Source organism: Gracilinanus agilis, chromosome 5 (assembly GCF_016433145.1).
Source record: "Gracilinanus agilis isolate LMUSP501 chromosome 5, AgileGrace, whole genome shotgun sequence".
NCBI classification, from domain to species: domain Eukaryota; kingdom Metazoa; phylum Chordata; class Mammalia; order Didelphimorphia; family Didelphidae; genus Gracilinanus; species Gracilinanus agilis.
Genome location: NC_058134.1, coordinates 294363432 through 294381247, shown reverse-complemented (window position 1 = coordinate 294381247; position 17816 = coordinate 294363432). Strand labels below are relative to the sequence as shown.

At 37.4% G+C, this 17816-nt stretch overlaps 1 protein-coding gene across 1 annotated transcript in view; it reads right to left on the bottom strand.

Moving 5' to 3' along the window:
• CCNT1 (cyclin T1) overlaps positions 1 to 17698 on the bottom strand; it is a 28854-nt gene extending 11156 nt beyond the window's left edge. The window contains exons 1-3 of the mRNA XM_044677482.1: positions 17547 to 17698; positions 12809 to 12890; positions 71 to 199 (exon numbers count right to left, since the gene is read on the bottom strand). Coding sequence (XP_044533417.1) covers positions 71 to 199; positions 12809 to 12890; positions 17547 to 17698 — 363 coding nt within the window. The remainder of the gene's footprint in view (positions 1 to 70; positions 200 to 12808; positions 12891 to 17546) is intronic.
• Between the last annotated feature and the right edge of the window lie 118 nt (positions 17699 to 17816).

Here is a 17816-nt window from a genome sequence, read left to right as displayed (position 1 = left end):
ACACACTTGAGATTTACACATAAACTGTTAAAAGCATAAAACAAGTTACAACTAAAAAACTATCCCTTACCTCACTTCTAGTGTCAGGAAGTGCAGCCAGAGGGTGGAGGCAAGCATGTGCTACCTTGATTACGTGTTCTAGTTTTCGTGGTTGTTCCTCTACTTTAGCTGCCAGAAAAAGGGCTGCTGGAGCAACACTCTTAAAGAGGAAAAAAGGAGAGAGTTGTTATTCATTTCTAAAATGAGGGGAGGAGATAATTATGCTTTAATTTCATGTCTCTTATAATTGTTCCTATTGGTAGCATGGGAAGCTACTTTTAGTTAAGGTATTTAATAGCAACCTGTAGAGAAAAGCCAGTATTTTCTATTAAAGTCTTCCTTCATATGTACCTCTCCTTAATTTAAGTTTTCAAATTCTAATATAAGTAGCCTACTATTAACCAAAGCCATTACCTTAAAACACTAGGCCAAATATAAAACGCACAAGTTAAACAGAAAAAACAAAACCTTATGAAAAGCCTATGAAAACCATTTCAAAAAGGGTAAGGCCAAAGTAGCATCATTTAAGGTAACTATATTTTAAAGTCAACATTATCCAAGTTTATTTATATACAGAATGTTTTTCTATATGTAGGAAAAATAAAATAATAACTCTAAATATAATAAAGGATTTTAAAAATCTAAATGGAAATTTCCACCATTTCAATGTGCCAATAGTATACTTGTATATTAGGAAATCCTCTAGATTGTAATTAATTCTATAGCGCTGTTTGAAAAAATTGTCTAGCAAAACTTGATAGAGCTCTTATTTCTATTTTTACAAGTTAGCAATTACTTCAGCAGTCTTTCTCTAGAACAGTATACTTTTACCAACTGAAAATCTATTCATGGAGCCTAGATTCAAACAATTATCAGTCTTTAAGAGCTTTTTGGTTTGTGACACTATCATTCTTGTGCAGCACCAACTACATGTGGTCTTGAATGTGATATTAATCTCATTCCAAACATGAGCAACATGAAGGCTTTGAGGTGGTCAAAAAAGAGGAGGGGTGGCAGTAGAAAGAAAAGCCCTTACACACACACACACACACACACACACACACACACACATTTATGATGTACACTGCACAAATGAACAGTCCTGTACTACCATCAATTTTCTATTGCCCATTGTAATAAAGATATTATTAAATGAAAATAAATTTAAAAAGCTAAACTATATATCATTATATTTGATTTTGGCATATGCTACTATATAAAGCTATTATTGTTATTCTTGATCTACATGAAAAAATATATGAACTATATATTATTATTAATTATTAAGGAAATCACTTCACAAGGATATTCAGAGCATTTCTTTAAAGTTAAAATTCATACACTCATTTATTAATTTCATAAATATGGAATTGATATATTGGGTTTGTTTAAAAAGATATAGATATGAGTTTTTTTCGTAGATGAGAGGGGTTACGGCTCAACTACACACTGACCAAAAGGGCAAATTTAATTTAGTATCATTCATTTGTTACAGTGAATCAAACCAAAAGATATAAACCACAAGGAAATCATCAAGAGTTGATAGCACTTATATAAAAAAGATCATTGAGATCATTTAAGAAAAAGATACCTCAGGGGGCAGCTGGGTGGCTCAGTGGATTGACAGCCAGACCTAGAGATGGGAGGTCCTGGGCTCAAATCTGGCCTCAGACACGTCCCAGCTGTGTGACCCTGGGCAAGTCACTTACCCCCCATTGCCTAGCCCTTACCACTCTTCTGTCTTGGAACCAATATATAGTAATGATTCTAAGACAGAAGGCAGTTTAAAAAAAAAAGAAAAAGATAGCTCCCTATCCCATGCCATTCCACAAAGGATTTTTTAAATGTGTACACTCATGATTAAAATTTTTCATTCAAAGTCTTTATTTTCAAACATATCTCACCATTATTTAAAACAGGGCCCCTGAAATTCAATCAAGCTCATTTCCTTGCACATCACTCCATCCAGTTTCTGCCTTGCCACTGCCTTGGAACCTTTATCCTCATAATTTTCCCTTCCTTAAGCATCAATTCTTCTTTACTAATCTATAAGTTATCATTTGCAACATTAGTTCCTTCAGGCAATCTTCTTTCATTAAACTCTCTTGTGCCTACAATTATAAAAATACAGTATGGTTCAATTCAATAGTATCAAGATATTGTATGTACTAAGAAGGCCTTGCTAATTAACAAAGATTTTTTTTTTTAAAGTTCCATTCTTCATGGAACATTTTAAGTATTTGACTATTTTATACATTATATTATACGTTGTATAATATACATTATACTACAACATTAAGTAAATACATTGGTACCTTAATATATAAGCACCTTAAATCATGAGCAATTTTAGATACAAGCAGTCATGATCAGGATTTTCTGCTGTAAGTCAAGAATATTTGAATCATGAGTTTCTGCCCAAGGGAGAAGCCTGAAGTGCTTGAGGTAATCAGTACAAATGAGATTAAGGAAATGTTGAGGATTTGGGAAAAAATTAAACAAGTTTATTGAAAAGGCACACCCAGAAAAAGTTGCAACAGGTTGTGGGTTGGAGCTGTGTGATGACACTTGTTTCACATATTATCGAAATATTCTGAAAGGGAGGAAGAAACAAACTTCCATGGAAAGGTTTCTGTTGAAATGGCCTCTAAGTGGAACTGAGGAAAGTGTGGCACAACAGCCAAAATTCAATGAAGAAAATGATATGTAAAAAAATAGCGAGGGCAGCTGGATAGCTCAGTGGATTGAGAGCCAGACCTAGAGACGGGAAGTCCTAGGTTCATATCCAGCCTCAGACACTTCCCAGCTGTGTGACCCTGGGCAAGTCACTTGACCCCCATGGCCCACCCTTACCACTCTTCCACCTAGGAGCCAATACACAGAAGTTAAGGGTTTAAAAAAATTTTTTTAAATAGTGATTAAGTTTAACAATAAAGTTACATATCACAAGTAATATGTAAGGTCAATTTTGCATTTAAATGCAGCATTATGTGGAGAGTAAGTTAAGCGAGAGTGCACGAAATGAAAATCTTCTCCACCAGCATCTTCACTTGACCTTGAAGGTAAATAACATTGCATAAGCAAGTTTATTTATTTATATTCTTTCTTCTTATCTACAAATATAATTTTTTATATTATAAAATTATAAATTTTGTTATAATTCATGTTTTGGGGGGCTAGAACACATTAATTACATTTCTATTGATTTAAATGGGGACATATGATTTGACACATGAGCAAAATGAGTTATGAGCTTGGCCATGGAACGAATTAAACTCATGTGTCAAGGTACCACTGTAAATACAAAGCAATCTGAAGAGGGACAGATCACTTAACAGTTACAGGGAAGACAGGAGAGAGGCTCAAAGAGGAAATAGAATCTAGGACATTTGAGAGGAAGGAGATGGAATGTCTGGTGCAAGGATAAAACTAAGAGGTTAGCTTTGTAAGATTAAAATTAATATCCAGTAACTCCAAGTATTATACTTTATAAAATGTATTAATAATCACTTGAAGTAGAGTAAAAGTATAGCCTGAATAAAGACAAGTTTATCAGAAGGGCGAAAGTGGGAAAAGAGTGAGGGAGGGGCACGGTTACAGAAACCTTACCTCCAAAATGTAAGGACAAAAGTGGGGTTCTGGGAAACAAGAGTCCTGGGGTACAAAATTCTAATGACACAGTTTGAATAGAACTTGTTTCTAAGATCCTATAAGGAGTTGCATTTAGATATGCTGAATATGAAATGTTGATGGAACTTTCAAATGAAGGCAGAAAAACAGTTTGCAATGTGGGCCTGCCATTCAGGAGAGAGATTAGAGATAGTTTGGAAGTCATCTGTGTAGAGATGGCAACAACTCAGGGGTGTGAGTGAGAACAAGAGAGTGTAGACAGAAAAGAGGTCCTAGAATAGTTTTAGATCAAAGTAATCAAACACCTGCATTGAACCAGATTAAAATTTAATTGATAAATATTGAGAAGGGGTAGCTAGATGGCTCAGTATAAAGAACCAGGCCTGGAATTGGATGGCCCTGGGCTCAAAGTCACTTTCTAGTCATGTGACCCTGGGCACATCACTTAACCCCTATTGCCTAGCCTAGTGATGGGCAACCTTTTGAGCTTGGTGTGTCAAAATTCACCAAAAAACTGAGCATAACTTGGGTGGTGTGTCACTTTGAGAAAAAAAAAACACCATAATTTCATGATATTTATAGTTTAAATAACAAAAATGTATAATTGTAATATATAACTATATTTAATAAACCAAAATAGGTCAACTAATATAGGTAGAATTGTCATCTATAGTGCACAGAGTACACTACACTACAGCAAATGTTTCATTCTTGGCATGCACCCCCATACTTCTCTGTACACGTGTCAGTGCTGACACATGTGTCACAGGTTTGCCATCACCGGCCTAGCCTTTACCTTTCTTCTGCCTTAGAACTGATTCTTAATATCAACTCTAAAATAAAAGATAAGGACTTTTTTTAAACGTAACAAAGAAATACTTAACACAACAGATAGGTGGCCACAAGGATCCTCATCAAAACTACTGCATTAGGGGCAGCTGGATAGCTCAGTGGAGTGAGAGTCAGGCCTAGAGACAGGAGGTCCTAGGTTCAAACCTGGCCTCAGCCACTTCCCAGCTGTGTGACCCTGGGCAAGTCACTTGACCCCCACTGCCCACCCTTACCACTCTTCCACCTATGAGACAATACACCGAAGTACAAGGGTTTAAAAAAAAAAAAAACTACTGCATTAGAAGACACCATAAGGATGGACAGCCTAGTTAATGGAGATTAAGAAGGGAGAAGTCAAACAAACATGAGGAGAATCAGAAGAAAGCAATGTCAGAAGCCAAAGGAAGATGAGTATCCAGGAGGAGATTATAAGTGTCAAAAGACAGATATCAAAGAGGAGGAGAATTTTTTAAAAGGCCATTGAAAGACAATAGTTAAGAGACTTTTTGGTAACCTAAGAGAAAACAGTTTCAATCAAGTTGTAGGGACGGAAGGCAGCAAGGCAGATTTCAAGAGGATGCAGAGAGAAAGGAAGGTGAGCAAGTAGAAGTGAGAAAACATTCTGAATCTCCTTTTCATTCAAAGTCCTCATGATATCCCTCTTTCCCTCATCTCAGCTGAGGGTTTTGTCTTTTCTTTACTGGGGGGAAAAATATCTGGCCATTTAATGTGAGCCTCTCTCTTCATCCCCAAACTCCTTGAGATCATCTACTATTCCTTTCTTCAGCCTCTGAAGTCCCTTGGCTGTACATGTATGCTTCTCCATTCACTCTCATCTGCTATTGCAGAAAAAAATTCCTTAATCGACTCTCCTCTCCTCCTCCCACAAATCTTCAATCTATCAACTTGTCCCTTCCTAATGCCTTCAAACATTCCACAAGGGTCCTCCAACCATTAATAAAACCTTCATTAGACCCTACAACTCCTCTATTTCTCTTCTTTTTCTCAAACACCTTGGACTGAAACACCCATTGCTTCTACTTTCTCTTCTCTCTCCTTAACTTTTTATAATCTTCTAACTTGTCACTCAATAAAAATGCTCTCTCCAGAAACACAAAAGAAAAACAACTGCTTGAACACATGAGCTGATGGAGGATATTATTGGGGAAGTAGATACTAAATGATAACTAATCCAACTATCAATAATATGGAATTAGGTCTTGATCAATGATGCATGTAAAACCCAGTGGAATTTTGCGTCGGCTAAGGGGTGTTAGGGGCTTGGGGGAGAGGGAAAGAACATGAAACATGTAACTAGGGGAAAATATTCAAAATAAAAATAAAAAAAAATGCTCTCTCCAAAGTATCAAATGATGTTTAAAAAAATATTTATTCTCCCCCCCACCCCAATTACATGAAAAAGAATTTTTTAATCTTTTTTGTTTGAGCCAATTTCTTACTCCCTCTCTCCTTTGTCCCTGAGACAACAATCTGATATATATTTTACATGAATAATAGAGTAAAACATTTTCCTGTATTAATCATTTTGTGAAAGAGAACCCAAACAAAAGAAAAATTAAAAGAAATGAATTAAAATATAGTATGTGCAGCCTGCATTCAGATTCATCAATTCTCTGGTGGCAGATGATATTTTCCATCATGAGTCCTTGAGGATTGTCTTGAATCATTATTGCCAAGAACAGCTAAGTCATTCAAAATGTTCATCATATAATATTGCTGTTAATACGTATAATGTTCTCTTGGTTCTGATCACTTTACTTTGCATTAGTTCATGTAGGTCTTTCCAGGCTTTTCTTAAACCATTCTTCTCATCATTTCTTAAAGCACACTAGTATTCCATCATAATCATATACCACTATTTATTCAGTCATTCCTCAATTGATACATATCCCTTAAATTTCCAGTTCTTTGCCACCACAAAAAGAGGTGCTATAAATATTTTTGTACAAACAGTTTTCCCCCTTTTCTTTAATCTCTTTGGGACACATGCCTTTTGGGTGTCTAGAATTGTTGAATCAGTTCATAATTCCCTCAGCAGTGCATTAATGTCCCAATTTTGCCACACACCCTCCAGCACTTATTATTTTCCTTTTCTGTCATATTAGCCAATCTGACAGGTGTGGGGTGGTACCTCAGGGTTGTTTTAATTTGCATTTTCTAATAAAGAGCGATTTAGAGAATTTTTTCATGTGACTATATATAGCAATAATTGCCAAAATGGGCACTACCACCCCCTGATGGGTGTTGCAACGATCCAGGGGGTGGGGGGGCGGTGTTGGCCACAGGTGCATTTATCTTTCCTATTAATTGCTATTAAATGTTTTTAAAATTAATTTCCAGGGGGGCTAAGTAATATTTTTTTCTGGAAAGGGGGCGGTAGGCCAAAAAAGTTTGGGAACCACTGACATGTAGCCTTGATTTCTTCATCTGAAAACTGTCTCTTGGTATCCTTTGACCATTTATCAATTAGGGAATGAATGATTTATAATCTTATATATTTGGCTCAGTTCTTTCTTTTGAAAAATAAGGTCTTTATCAGAGATACTATAAAAAAATTTCCCCAGCTTTCTGCTTTTCTTTTTTAATCTTGGTTGCATTAACCTTGTTTGTGCAAAACCCTTTTAGTTTAATATAATCAAAGTTGGCCATTTTCAACAGCTAATGTTTTCACTTGTTTGGTCATAAATCTTTCCCTTATCCACAGACTTGACAGACAGTTCTATGCTCCTTTAATTTAACAGTAGAACTGTTTATTTATTTTACTTTTTAAACTCTTACCTTCTGTCTTAGAATCAATACTGTTGTGTATGGGCTAGGCAATAGGGGTCAAGTGACTTGCCCAGAGTTACACAGCTAGGAAGTGTCTGAGGCCAAATTTGAACCCAGGGCGTCTCTGAGCCTGGCTCTCAATCCACTGAGCCACCTATCTGCCTCAAGTAGTACCATTTATATCTAAATCATGTATCCATTTTTTTAAACCCTTACCCAGCTGTCCCCTCATGTATCCATTTTGATCTTATCTTGATATAGAGTATGAAATGTTGGTATATAACTAGTCTCTGCAATACCTTTTTCCAATTTTCCCAGTAGTTTTTGTCAAATAATGATTTCTTGTCTCAAAAGAGTGAATCTTTGGGCTTATCAGACACTAAATAACTATGGTCATATGCTACTATATATTCCACTGATCTTCTGCTCTATTTCTTAGCTAGTATGTTTATTTTGATGGTTTCAGCTTTATAATACCGTTGGAGATCTGGTAACAAATGATTTTTTAAACTGCCAAATCTCAAGCCTCATCCTCAACCTACATGTTGTATTTGACACTGCTATTCTCTATTCCAGAATACTTTCTTTACTTTGGATTACTGTGATTCTCTCCTAGTTTGCCTTTTGACTGCTTCTTCTCAAATCTCCTTTACCAGCTCATCACCCACATTTATAATTGTGAGTGTTCCCAAGTTTTGTTCTAGGCCTTCTTCTCTCTTTATACATTCTTTCTCATTAACTTCACTGGCCCCAATGGGTATAATTATCATCTCTATGCAGATGACTCCTAGATCTGTAGTGGGTTTCCAAAAGCCTTAGTGTACTAATTAGCTTAAAACTCCAATAAGACTGTTGGGATGCTCTGTATATTATCAAGTCCTAGTTTCTTCCTTGAGAGTCCACATCACCAACTGCTATATTGGACTTTTTTATTTTTATCTCTGTTTAAAAATAACCTTACCTTTCCCTCCAAATCTTTCTCTCTTCCAAACTTCCTTATTTCTGTCAAAGGTACCATCATTGTTCCATATCTGATCAAGTTGTCAAATATTGCTGTTTCCATAATCCATCTCTTGAATGCAAACCCTTTTCTCCAATCATACTAATTCCATGGGACCCATCACCACTTGCCTACAGTATAGTAGTAACAACTTAATTGGCCTCCCTGCCTCAAGTTTCTCACCACTTTTGTTCATTCTAAGTTGCCAAAGTAATTTTCCTTATGTGTAGATCATGTGACTCCTCTACTCAACCAACTCCAGTGGCTTCCTATTGTCTCTAGTATAAAATAGATATTCCTTTCTTTAGTTCTGTTTTAGCCATCCACAACCTGGCCCCAATTTATTCTCATTAAACACACAATACTCTGTGACCAAGCCAATGTGGCTTTTTGTTCTTCATTCATAATCTACCTTCCAATTCCTCTACCTCTGGGCTTAAGCCTTTTTTTCCTTTTTGTAAAGATATTTTATATTTTTCCAATTACATGTAATAACAATTTCCCTCATATAAGTTTTCTGAAGTTATATAATCCAAATTGTATCCCTCCCTTCCCAGAATGGTTTGCAATTTGATCTGGATCATACATGTATTATCAAGCAAACCATATTTCCATATTGTTAATTTTTGTAAGAGAATAATCACATAAAACCAAAACTCCAAAATAAAAACTCAAATAAACTAAAGTGAAAAATAGTATGTCAAACCTCTTCAAGATGCAGCTCAAAATACCATTTTCTGCATGAAGCTTTATTAATCCTTACTTAGCTGTTAAGTGTTTTTCTTCCTTAACTACTCTGTACTGAACAACTTTCATATATTTGTGTTTATAACTTCACATTGAATTTTGAATATATTTTCACATGGTCTTGTAGTCTTCCCTCCTTTGACTGTCAATAGAGAATGTTTAATACTTTTCCCCTGCATGCTTAGCACCTACTACAGGGTCTAACACATAGAAGGCACTCAATAAACACTTGATTAGGTGACCAGGAGACCAACAGGGTACTCCAATGGAGCTCTTAACAGGATGAGACTAATGGAGACAATCTCAAAGAAGGAAGAATTGCTAAATAAGGACAGCAAAGGGATGGTAGTTTAGAAACAGCAGTTAGGAGAAGGGAAACAATTCTAGAGAGGTGGCTAGGATACAATACATTCCACAGGAACCCAGATTTCTGTGAGTAGAAGATGGAAAACAATTAAGAGGAAAAGTTCTAAAATTAATGGAAATTTGTTAATGATAAAAAAGGATTCCAGAAGGCACAATGGAAAAAGGAAAAGAGGCTAAGGATGGAAGAGAGATAATATTCTCTTTCAAATCTTCAACACTTTCCACAATAGCAATTTTTCTCCAATTATGCTTGTTTCAAGAGGTATACATAAAGCTTTGAGAAATGCAGTGGGATGAATATATATAGCATAAACCAAAGTGGAAAAATAGGAAAGACCAACCTGGCTGGAAGAAAATGTTTGTGTCTGGACTTTTTCAAATAAGCAAGAAACACTAAGGTACTGGGGCAGAAAAAGGGCATGACAAAATTTTATGATGCAGGACTTGTGAAAATCTAATAATCCATCTCACAACTTTATTATTCAAGATGTACAGAGATGGGAAGGCTAATAATGAGGAAACGAACTATAATAATCTATACTTAAAAAAAAAATTTTTTTTAAATAAAGACTTGAATTAGGATGGTAGGCGTGGGAATGGAAGGAAAAATGAAAGGGAGAGTGTAAGAGAGAGGGAAAAAAGGCTGAGGAAAGCCTTGAGGAATGATCACTTGGAAAGCAAACACCAAAGGAAGAAAGAAATTTCATGAAAGTGACTAGTAACAAAGGCCACAGAAGTCAAGCAAAAAGGAGACCTTTAGTCATGAGCAAGAGCATTTTCAGTAAAATGGGGTGTGGGGGTAGAGGACAAGATGAAAATGCTTAATTAAGAATACACTAGGGGGCAGCTGGGTGGCTCAGTGGATTGAGAGCCAGGCCTAGAGACAGGAGGTCCTAGGTTCAAATCCAGCCTCAGACACTTCCCAGCTGTGTGACCCTGGGCAAGTCACTTGACCCCCATTGCCTACCCTTACCAATCTTCCACCTATAAGTCAATACACAGAAGTAAAGGGTTTAAAATTTAAAAAAAAAAAAAAAAAGAATACACTAGGAGCAAGAGATAGCAGGTACAGACAATTCCTAGAAATCTGGGAGGGAATAGCAAGAGGAAAATAAGACAGTAGCTACAGAGTATAGTAGAATAAAGGACAGATCTTTGTTTTTTAAAAGAATGTACTATTGGGGGGGGGGGGGGGGGGGAAGGGAGCTAGGCAGCTCAGTGGATTGAGAGCCAGGCCCAGAGTCAGAGATCCTGGCCTCAGACACTTCCTAGCTATGTGACCCTGGGAAAGTCACTTAACAGCCTAGCCCTTACCACTCCTCTGCCTTGGAATCAATACATAGTATTCATTCTAAGATGGAAGGGAAGGGTTTTTTTAAAAAAAAAGTACTATGTTCTCCACTCAGCAGAAATAGATAATTTAACATTTATCTAAGGAAAAAAGAATTTCATAAATTTTAGACAGTATTTGTAAAAAAGGTTTAGCTAAAAAAAAAAAAAGTTCCTATAACCAATTCTAGAAACGTTTATTTATTTAAGGGGGAAAAGTCCTAAAATTTTCCAAAATAAAGCAATTAATCATAGGTCCATATATAGAGCTTAAAAGGCTCCCTTTTTAGAGAACATTTAGTTTAAAACCCTCATTTGTGGGGCAGCTAGTTGGCTCAAAGAATTGAGAGCCAGTCCTAGGTTCAAATCTGGCCTCAGATGCTTCCTAGCTGGGTCACCCTTGGCAAGTCACTTAACCCCCATTACCTAGCCCTTACTGCTCTTCTGCCTTGGAACCAATACCCAGTATTCTAAGTATTCTAAGGCAGAAGGTAAGGGTTTGTAAAAAACAAAAAACAAAAACCCCTTCATTTGATGGAGGGGGAACCTGAGACTCAGGCCAGTTAACTACTTGCCCAAACCAGATCATAAAGTTGGTAAGTGAGCACCAGAGGCAGGATTAGTCCAAGTTCTAATTCAGCAATAGGTAACCTTTTGAGCTTGGTATGTCAAAATTCGCCAAAAAAACAAACATAACTCAGGTGGTATGTCACTTCAAGAAAAAACAAACCATAATTTCATGGTATTTATAGTTTAAATAACAAAAATGTATAATTGTATATAACCACATTTAATAAACCAAAATGGGTAAATTAATATAGGCAGAATTGTCATCTATAGTGCACAGTGCTACACTACACTACAGCAAATGTTTCATCCTCAGCATGAGGCTCCATACTTCTCTGTACACAGCCACATGTGGCCACATGTCATCAAAAAGGTTTGCCATCACCATTCTAATTCCACACCCAGAGCTTTTTCTACAGTGCCACACTAACCCCCCCTCCCTCTTACCTTGAAATACCCTGGAGCAAATGATTCGGTATTTTCCAACTAGAAGTAAGAGAAAAGGTTCTTTTCCTCAAGCAATAAGTATTGCTCAAGACTATGTGGGACAGAAGAAAAAATTTAATCTGCTATTTCCCCCTCTATCTAGCAATGCTATTAGTCTTATACCGTTAAGAGTTCCAAGAAAGAGGACAAGGATTATAATATTATATGATATATGTTATCAAAGAAATTAATGGCAGCATTTTTGGCTATAGCAACAAATCAAAAATTAAAGGGGTGCCATAAATTGAGTGTCTAAGGAAATTACTATGTTATGAAAGAAATAGAAAGTGATGATGGATTCAGAGAAACCTGAGAAGACTTGCATGAACTGATACAAAATAAAGTGAGCAGAACCCAGAAAACATTTATACAATGAGCACAATGAATAACAATAATAACAACTATCACATATACAAAACTTCAGTTTACAAAATACTATACAAATGCGAGCTCACTTTACCTCCACAATAGTTCTGGGAGGCAGAGGCTCTTATTATTTCCATTTTCAGCTGAAGAAACTGAGACAAAGTTTAAGTGACTTGGGTCACCCAGCTAGTAAGTACCTAAGGCTGGATTTGAACCCAGAATGATCTTTTTTGTATCAATGAAATCACAAGTCCAGTTCAATATCTCTCTTACTCTCTTTCTTTTAATGTCTACTATCTCTTTTTCTCCAAATTCCTCAATTTTGCAAAGTAGCACATATCTTAAATGTATCTCTTTCAAGCTTTAATATGCCCTATGGAGGAACTTAATGTTTCTTGACTTGAAATTGAATTGGAAATATCATGCAGTCAGTCCTCTTTCAAATCTTCTATAGTCAACAAATAAGATCAGGTATAGGCAATATCAATTCCAAAGGTACTTCAAAATGTAAAACAATTCTCCATCAAATGAGATATTTGTAAAGCACTTAGCATAATGCCTGGCACACAGCAGGTCCTCAAGAAATGACTGTTCCCTTCTTCCCCACCACCTACAAAGAATCCATTTATCTCTTATCCTTTGTAAAATCATACTTACATTTCGATGGAATTGTGTAAAAGACTGGACCATGTAGAATCGGTGCATGTATACAATGGCAGTGTTGATAGTTAGTTGGGAGCTAAGAGATTTAAGTTAAGTCAAAACAGAGATAGGCACAGACCAGAGTTCTCATACAACATATAACAACCTTCTACTTTTCTCAAAGACCACACAAAGTACAAAAATAATCCAGAATGAAAATATAATCTAGGGGGCAGCTGGGTAGCTCAGTGGAGTGAGAGTCCGGCCTAGAGACAGGAGGTCCTAGGTTCAAACCTGGCCTCAGCCACTTCCCAGCTGTGTGACCCTGGGCAAGTCACTTGACCCCCATTGCCCACCCTTACCAATCTTCCACCTATGAGACAATACACAGAAGTTATGGGTTTAAAAAAAACAAAAAACAAAAAATATATATAATCTATCAGTGAAATCACAGGCTCTAAGTGAATTTCTCAAAATGCAACCAGCAGACTATAAAGACTCCCAAGTCTCTTTAAAAGATCAATATTTATAATACCAAAATTTATGCTTTATGCTTGGGTAACTTACTTTTATGTTGATTTTCAAATGTAATTTACTTATTATAAGAGAAAGGGGAAATCATTAATAGATGTGTACAGTCATCCCTCACTATATCACAGTTCACTTATGGCAGCTTCACTATATTACATGTTAAAAAAAATCTAATTCTGTATCGTGGAGTTTTCGCTATATCATGGGATTTTGCGGATGAATACTATACTGTACACAATGGAAATGCAGTATGCCACTACCACTTGCATGAATTCAGCATACTAATGGCTGATGGAATGAAAGGCAACCAACCACAGTGCTGTGTTCTATATCCTGGGTGCTAATTGGCTCAGTGATTATAGCAACAGTCTGTTTGCTCTCCTGTACCCATACATTCAGCATCTCTCCTTGTCCACTTCACATCGATGTCTGATTGCTACGTGTTGTTCTGCTCTATTTTTGTAAAGTTTTCATAAAATGTTAAAATTACATAGGTTTAAGAGTATGGAAAGTATTTAAGAGCATATAACATGTTTATAAGAGTATGGGAAAGGTTAAGAAGTGTGGAAAAGGTTTACAAGAGAGTGGGAGGAGTTTAGAAAGCCTTAAAAATATATATAGATAATGGGGGCAGCTGGGTAGCTCAGTGGAGTGAGAGTCAGGCCTAGAGACAGGAGGTCCTAGGTTCAAACCCGGGCTCAGCCACTTCCCAGCTGTGTGACCCTGGGCAGGTCACTTGACCCCCATTGCCCACCCTTACCACTCTTCCACCTATGAGACAATACACCGAAATACAAGGGTTTAAAAATATATATATATATATATATATATATATATATATGTAAAAAATAAATATAATGCCACTACTTCAAGGATTTTCACCTAGCTTGAAGGCCTCTAGAACGTTAACTCCCAAAATAGGTGAGAGATCACTGTATATAGTACATGATATGCATACTGGCAGAGTGGATACAGAACAAGCCTCCCAGTCAGTCTTCGTTCTGTGACAACAGGCAAGTTACTTTAACTCTTTCTGTGCTCCCAGCAACTCCAAGAGATATTACGTATAACTCTTTAAATTACATAAGAGCTGTTGATCTGCACTGATAGATTCCCTAGGATTTAAATTCTGTGAATCACTGATATAAAAACATTCGTGAGAGATCTCCCAGACCACTAGTACTAAACCTTTCTTTGCTTTTTAACAACAATTTTAACCTAGTTTCAATTATCCACTATAAGGAAATATGTTGCTTCTATGGAGGATATCTAGAAGTGGTCAGGTCAGATGTTTCCCACTACTTTTCTATAACAACTCTATCAAGAAAAAAATACCTCAGAAGTACAGATCCCACAAAAATTTTGAACGGAATCACTTTCAAGTGGGGAAGAGACCAAACACAAAGAAAATCTTCTTTATCTGTTTTTGTAATCTAAAAAGTATCAATATTTTTATGTATTAATTTGATGTTTTCAATCCAACAACAATAGGGCACAAGATTTGGTGACTGATGTGGTTTTCCCCAATTCTGACTAAAACTATGGGCTTGAAAGACTGGCACACTGGGTTACCCCTAGGCAAGTCACTTAATCCCAATTACTTAAGCCCCTGCTGCTCTTCTGTCTTAGAATGGTTAAGACAGAAAGTACTAGTTAAAAAAACAGACTAGCCCAGATTAGGGGTACAGTGAATACACCATCTCAAAATAGCCCTGAGTTCACATCCACCCTTAGACACTTAACCACTAAACCAAGCCTGTGATCCTCTGTACAGTCACTTAACCTCCATGCCTCATTTCCTTATCTATAAAATGAGCAACTAGCTTCAGTTTTCTGTGATGATAAAATGAGACATTTGTATTGAAAACTTTATGACGATGAGGGAAAATTCAACCACAAAGAAAAACTACTCCAAGAATGAAGAAAAATGCAACTTCTAATAATGTGGAATACCAACAGATTGCTAGAAAGCCAAAGTATTTGAGAAAAAAAGGCAAATAAGAGGAAAGCTCTTCCAAGCAACTGCAAGTCTGAGAAAATCACATTCAGTAGCTTATTTCCACAACTGTAGAATGTAGCCAAACGCTCAAAAACTTAACTACTGATCTTATGTTTTCTCTGTCAAATACACAAATAATAATTGCTACTAGCAACTTTATTACTGAATATGAATAATATATATTATCACCGTGCTTTAAACAGCTTAGAATCCACTCTTTTGTAATGAAAACACAGACTCATAGTGCTACCAGTCTCTCCTCTAGTTTTCTATAGCCTTTACTGTGTGTTCCATTCATTTGCAATTATAATGTATTATCCTATACCAGTAGAAAATTTTTCATGTTGAAATGCCTGATATCCTAAACAGTAAATTTCTTGGGATCTTATGTTTTTGCACTTGATAAGGATATTTTGAGCAAAAAAATGTCTCCAAAGATTATCAATTGTTAATCTAGATAACTAAAACATTTCTAGATCTAGCCAAACAGCCATTTTAATCTTCCCCACTAAAACTACATCTTGGAACAAAGACTGTACAGTTATGTAGTTCAACCTTATATGTGAAGCACAAATACTCCCACTTGATAGCAAATTCCTTGAAAGCAGATTCTTTGTTCTTTGTATCCCTACTCTCTTTCCCAAAGCAGTTGTCACAATACTTTGTAGGTACTAATCTGCCCAATGGGAATTCCAAAAACATTTTGATGAATGAATGGCTCTTAACACATATACCACTTCACACCATTAATATCAACATAGTAGGGCCTTCCAAACCCTCCATCAAACATTCTTAACTTTTTTGTGGATCTGTGAGGGATCCCTTTAGCAGACTGACCGACTCTTTTTTTTTTCAGAATGCTTTGAAGAAATTGAAAGAAATGCTAAATTTCAATGAATGATAATAGTTAACAGTTTTTATAGTGCTTTAAGGTTTGCAAAGAGCTTTACAAATAAATATTATCTCATTTTGTCACCACAACAGCCCTGGGATATAGGTGCTACTATTCCCATTTTGAAGTTGAGGAAATCGAGGCAATGATCACTCAGCTATTATCTGAAGCTAGATTTGAAATCAGGCCTCCTTGACTCCAGGAATAAGCACTCACCCACTATTTTTTTTTTTAAACCCTTACCTTCCATCTTAGAATCAATACTGTGTACTGGTTCTAAGGCAGAAGAGTGATAAGAGTTAGGCAATGGGGGTCAAATGACTTGCCCAGGTCACACAGCTAGGAAGTGTCTGAGGCAGATTTGAACCTAGGACCTCCCCTCCCAATCCACTGAGCCAGCTGCCTCCACTATTAGTGGAAAATAAATATCTAATTTTTTTCCCATTCAAATTCACAGACCCTGACCCAGAAATCTATTTCAAGTTTCACATACCCCTTCCCCTGGACCATCCAATCCAAACATAAGTATCATCAGTCTGGGCAAATAGACTGAAAAAGAATTTAGGTTAGGGAACATTGCTTAAATGTTGAGTATGGACTCAAGATCCTCATAAGTAAATTCAACTCAACGAAGCTATAACACTAGCAGGGAATAAATAAAGCATTTTCAAGCCAACAAATATTTTCTAAAATTTTCATCAAGAACTGTCTTGAGTTCGAATTAGGATCAGGAACGCACAATGCCAAAATTAGAGACGGTTAATTTGGGCCATCCCGGTGTTTTTACCACTTGGAGCATAAATTCTGGCCAACCACTATAAGCAATTCCTACCGAACAATACTGTTTCACAACCCGTCCGTGGTTGCAGTTTCCCGGCCTTCCCTTTCGCCAGGTCTTCAACAAAAGGGAGATCAAGTGTTGGAAACCCATTTCTCCCGGCCCTGTGGGGGTAGAAAGGGGCCAGTTCTCCAAGGCTGAGTGTTGGAAGGCCGAACAAAGTTTTTAAAAATCGTCCAAAGTCAGGAAGAGGCTAAGCGACAGGGCCGGAAAGAAACCTGGGTCCGGAGCTGCCCACACTATGCCAAGGAGTAGATGGCTGCTGACTATGGAGCGGGAAACGACTCAGCTTAGCCTCCCACACGGAGACACTGTAAAATCCTATTCCTCCCCACGCAAGCCTCCTGAGTCTATTTGGCGATCCCTAAATCCCAAGAAGGGCCGCTAGGTTCCGCTCCCAGTTTCCACGTCCCTCCATCCCCGCCCGAACCAGGAGTCCGAGGCCCTACGAAGCAAGCCCGAGGCCTAGGCCGCGGCGCGGCATTAAGGATACACGTTGAGACGCTGCCCCATATCTTGAAGGAGATTGGCCGCTTGCTGCCGGCAATAAAGTTCCTTGTCCGGGTCGATGCCGGCGCGACGGGACGGGCTCTTCTCCAGCTGTTCCCGGGTGAAGTACCAGCGCTTGGCCGAAGCCCCCTCCATAGTGCTTCACCCAGGCGGTGGCGGCGGCTGCAGCGGCAAGCACGTCCCGGCGTCAACTGCGCAGCGACGTACATCCGCCGGGCGACGTGTGAGCGCGCAATGACGCACATCCGATCCC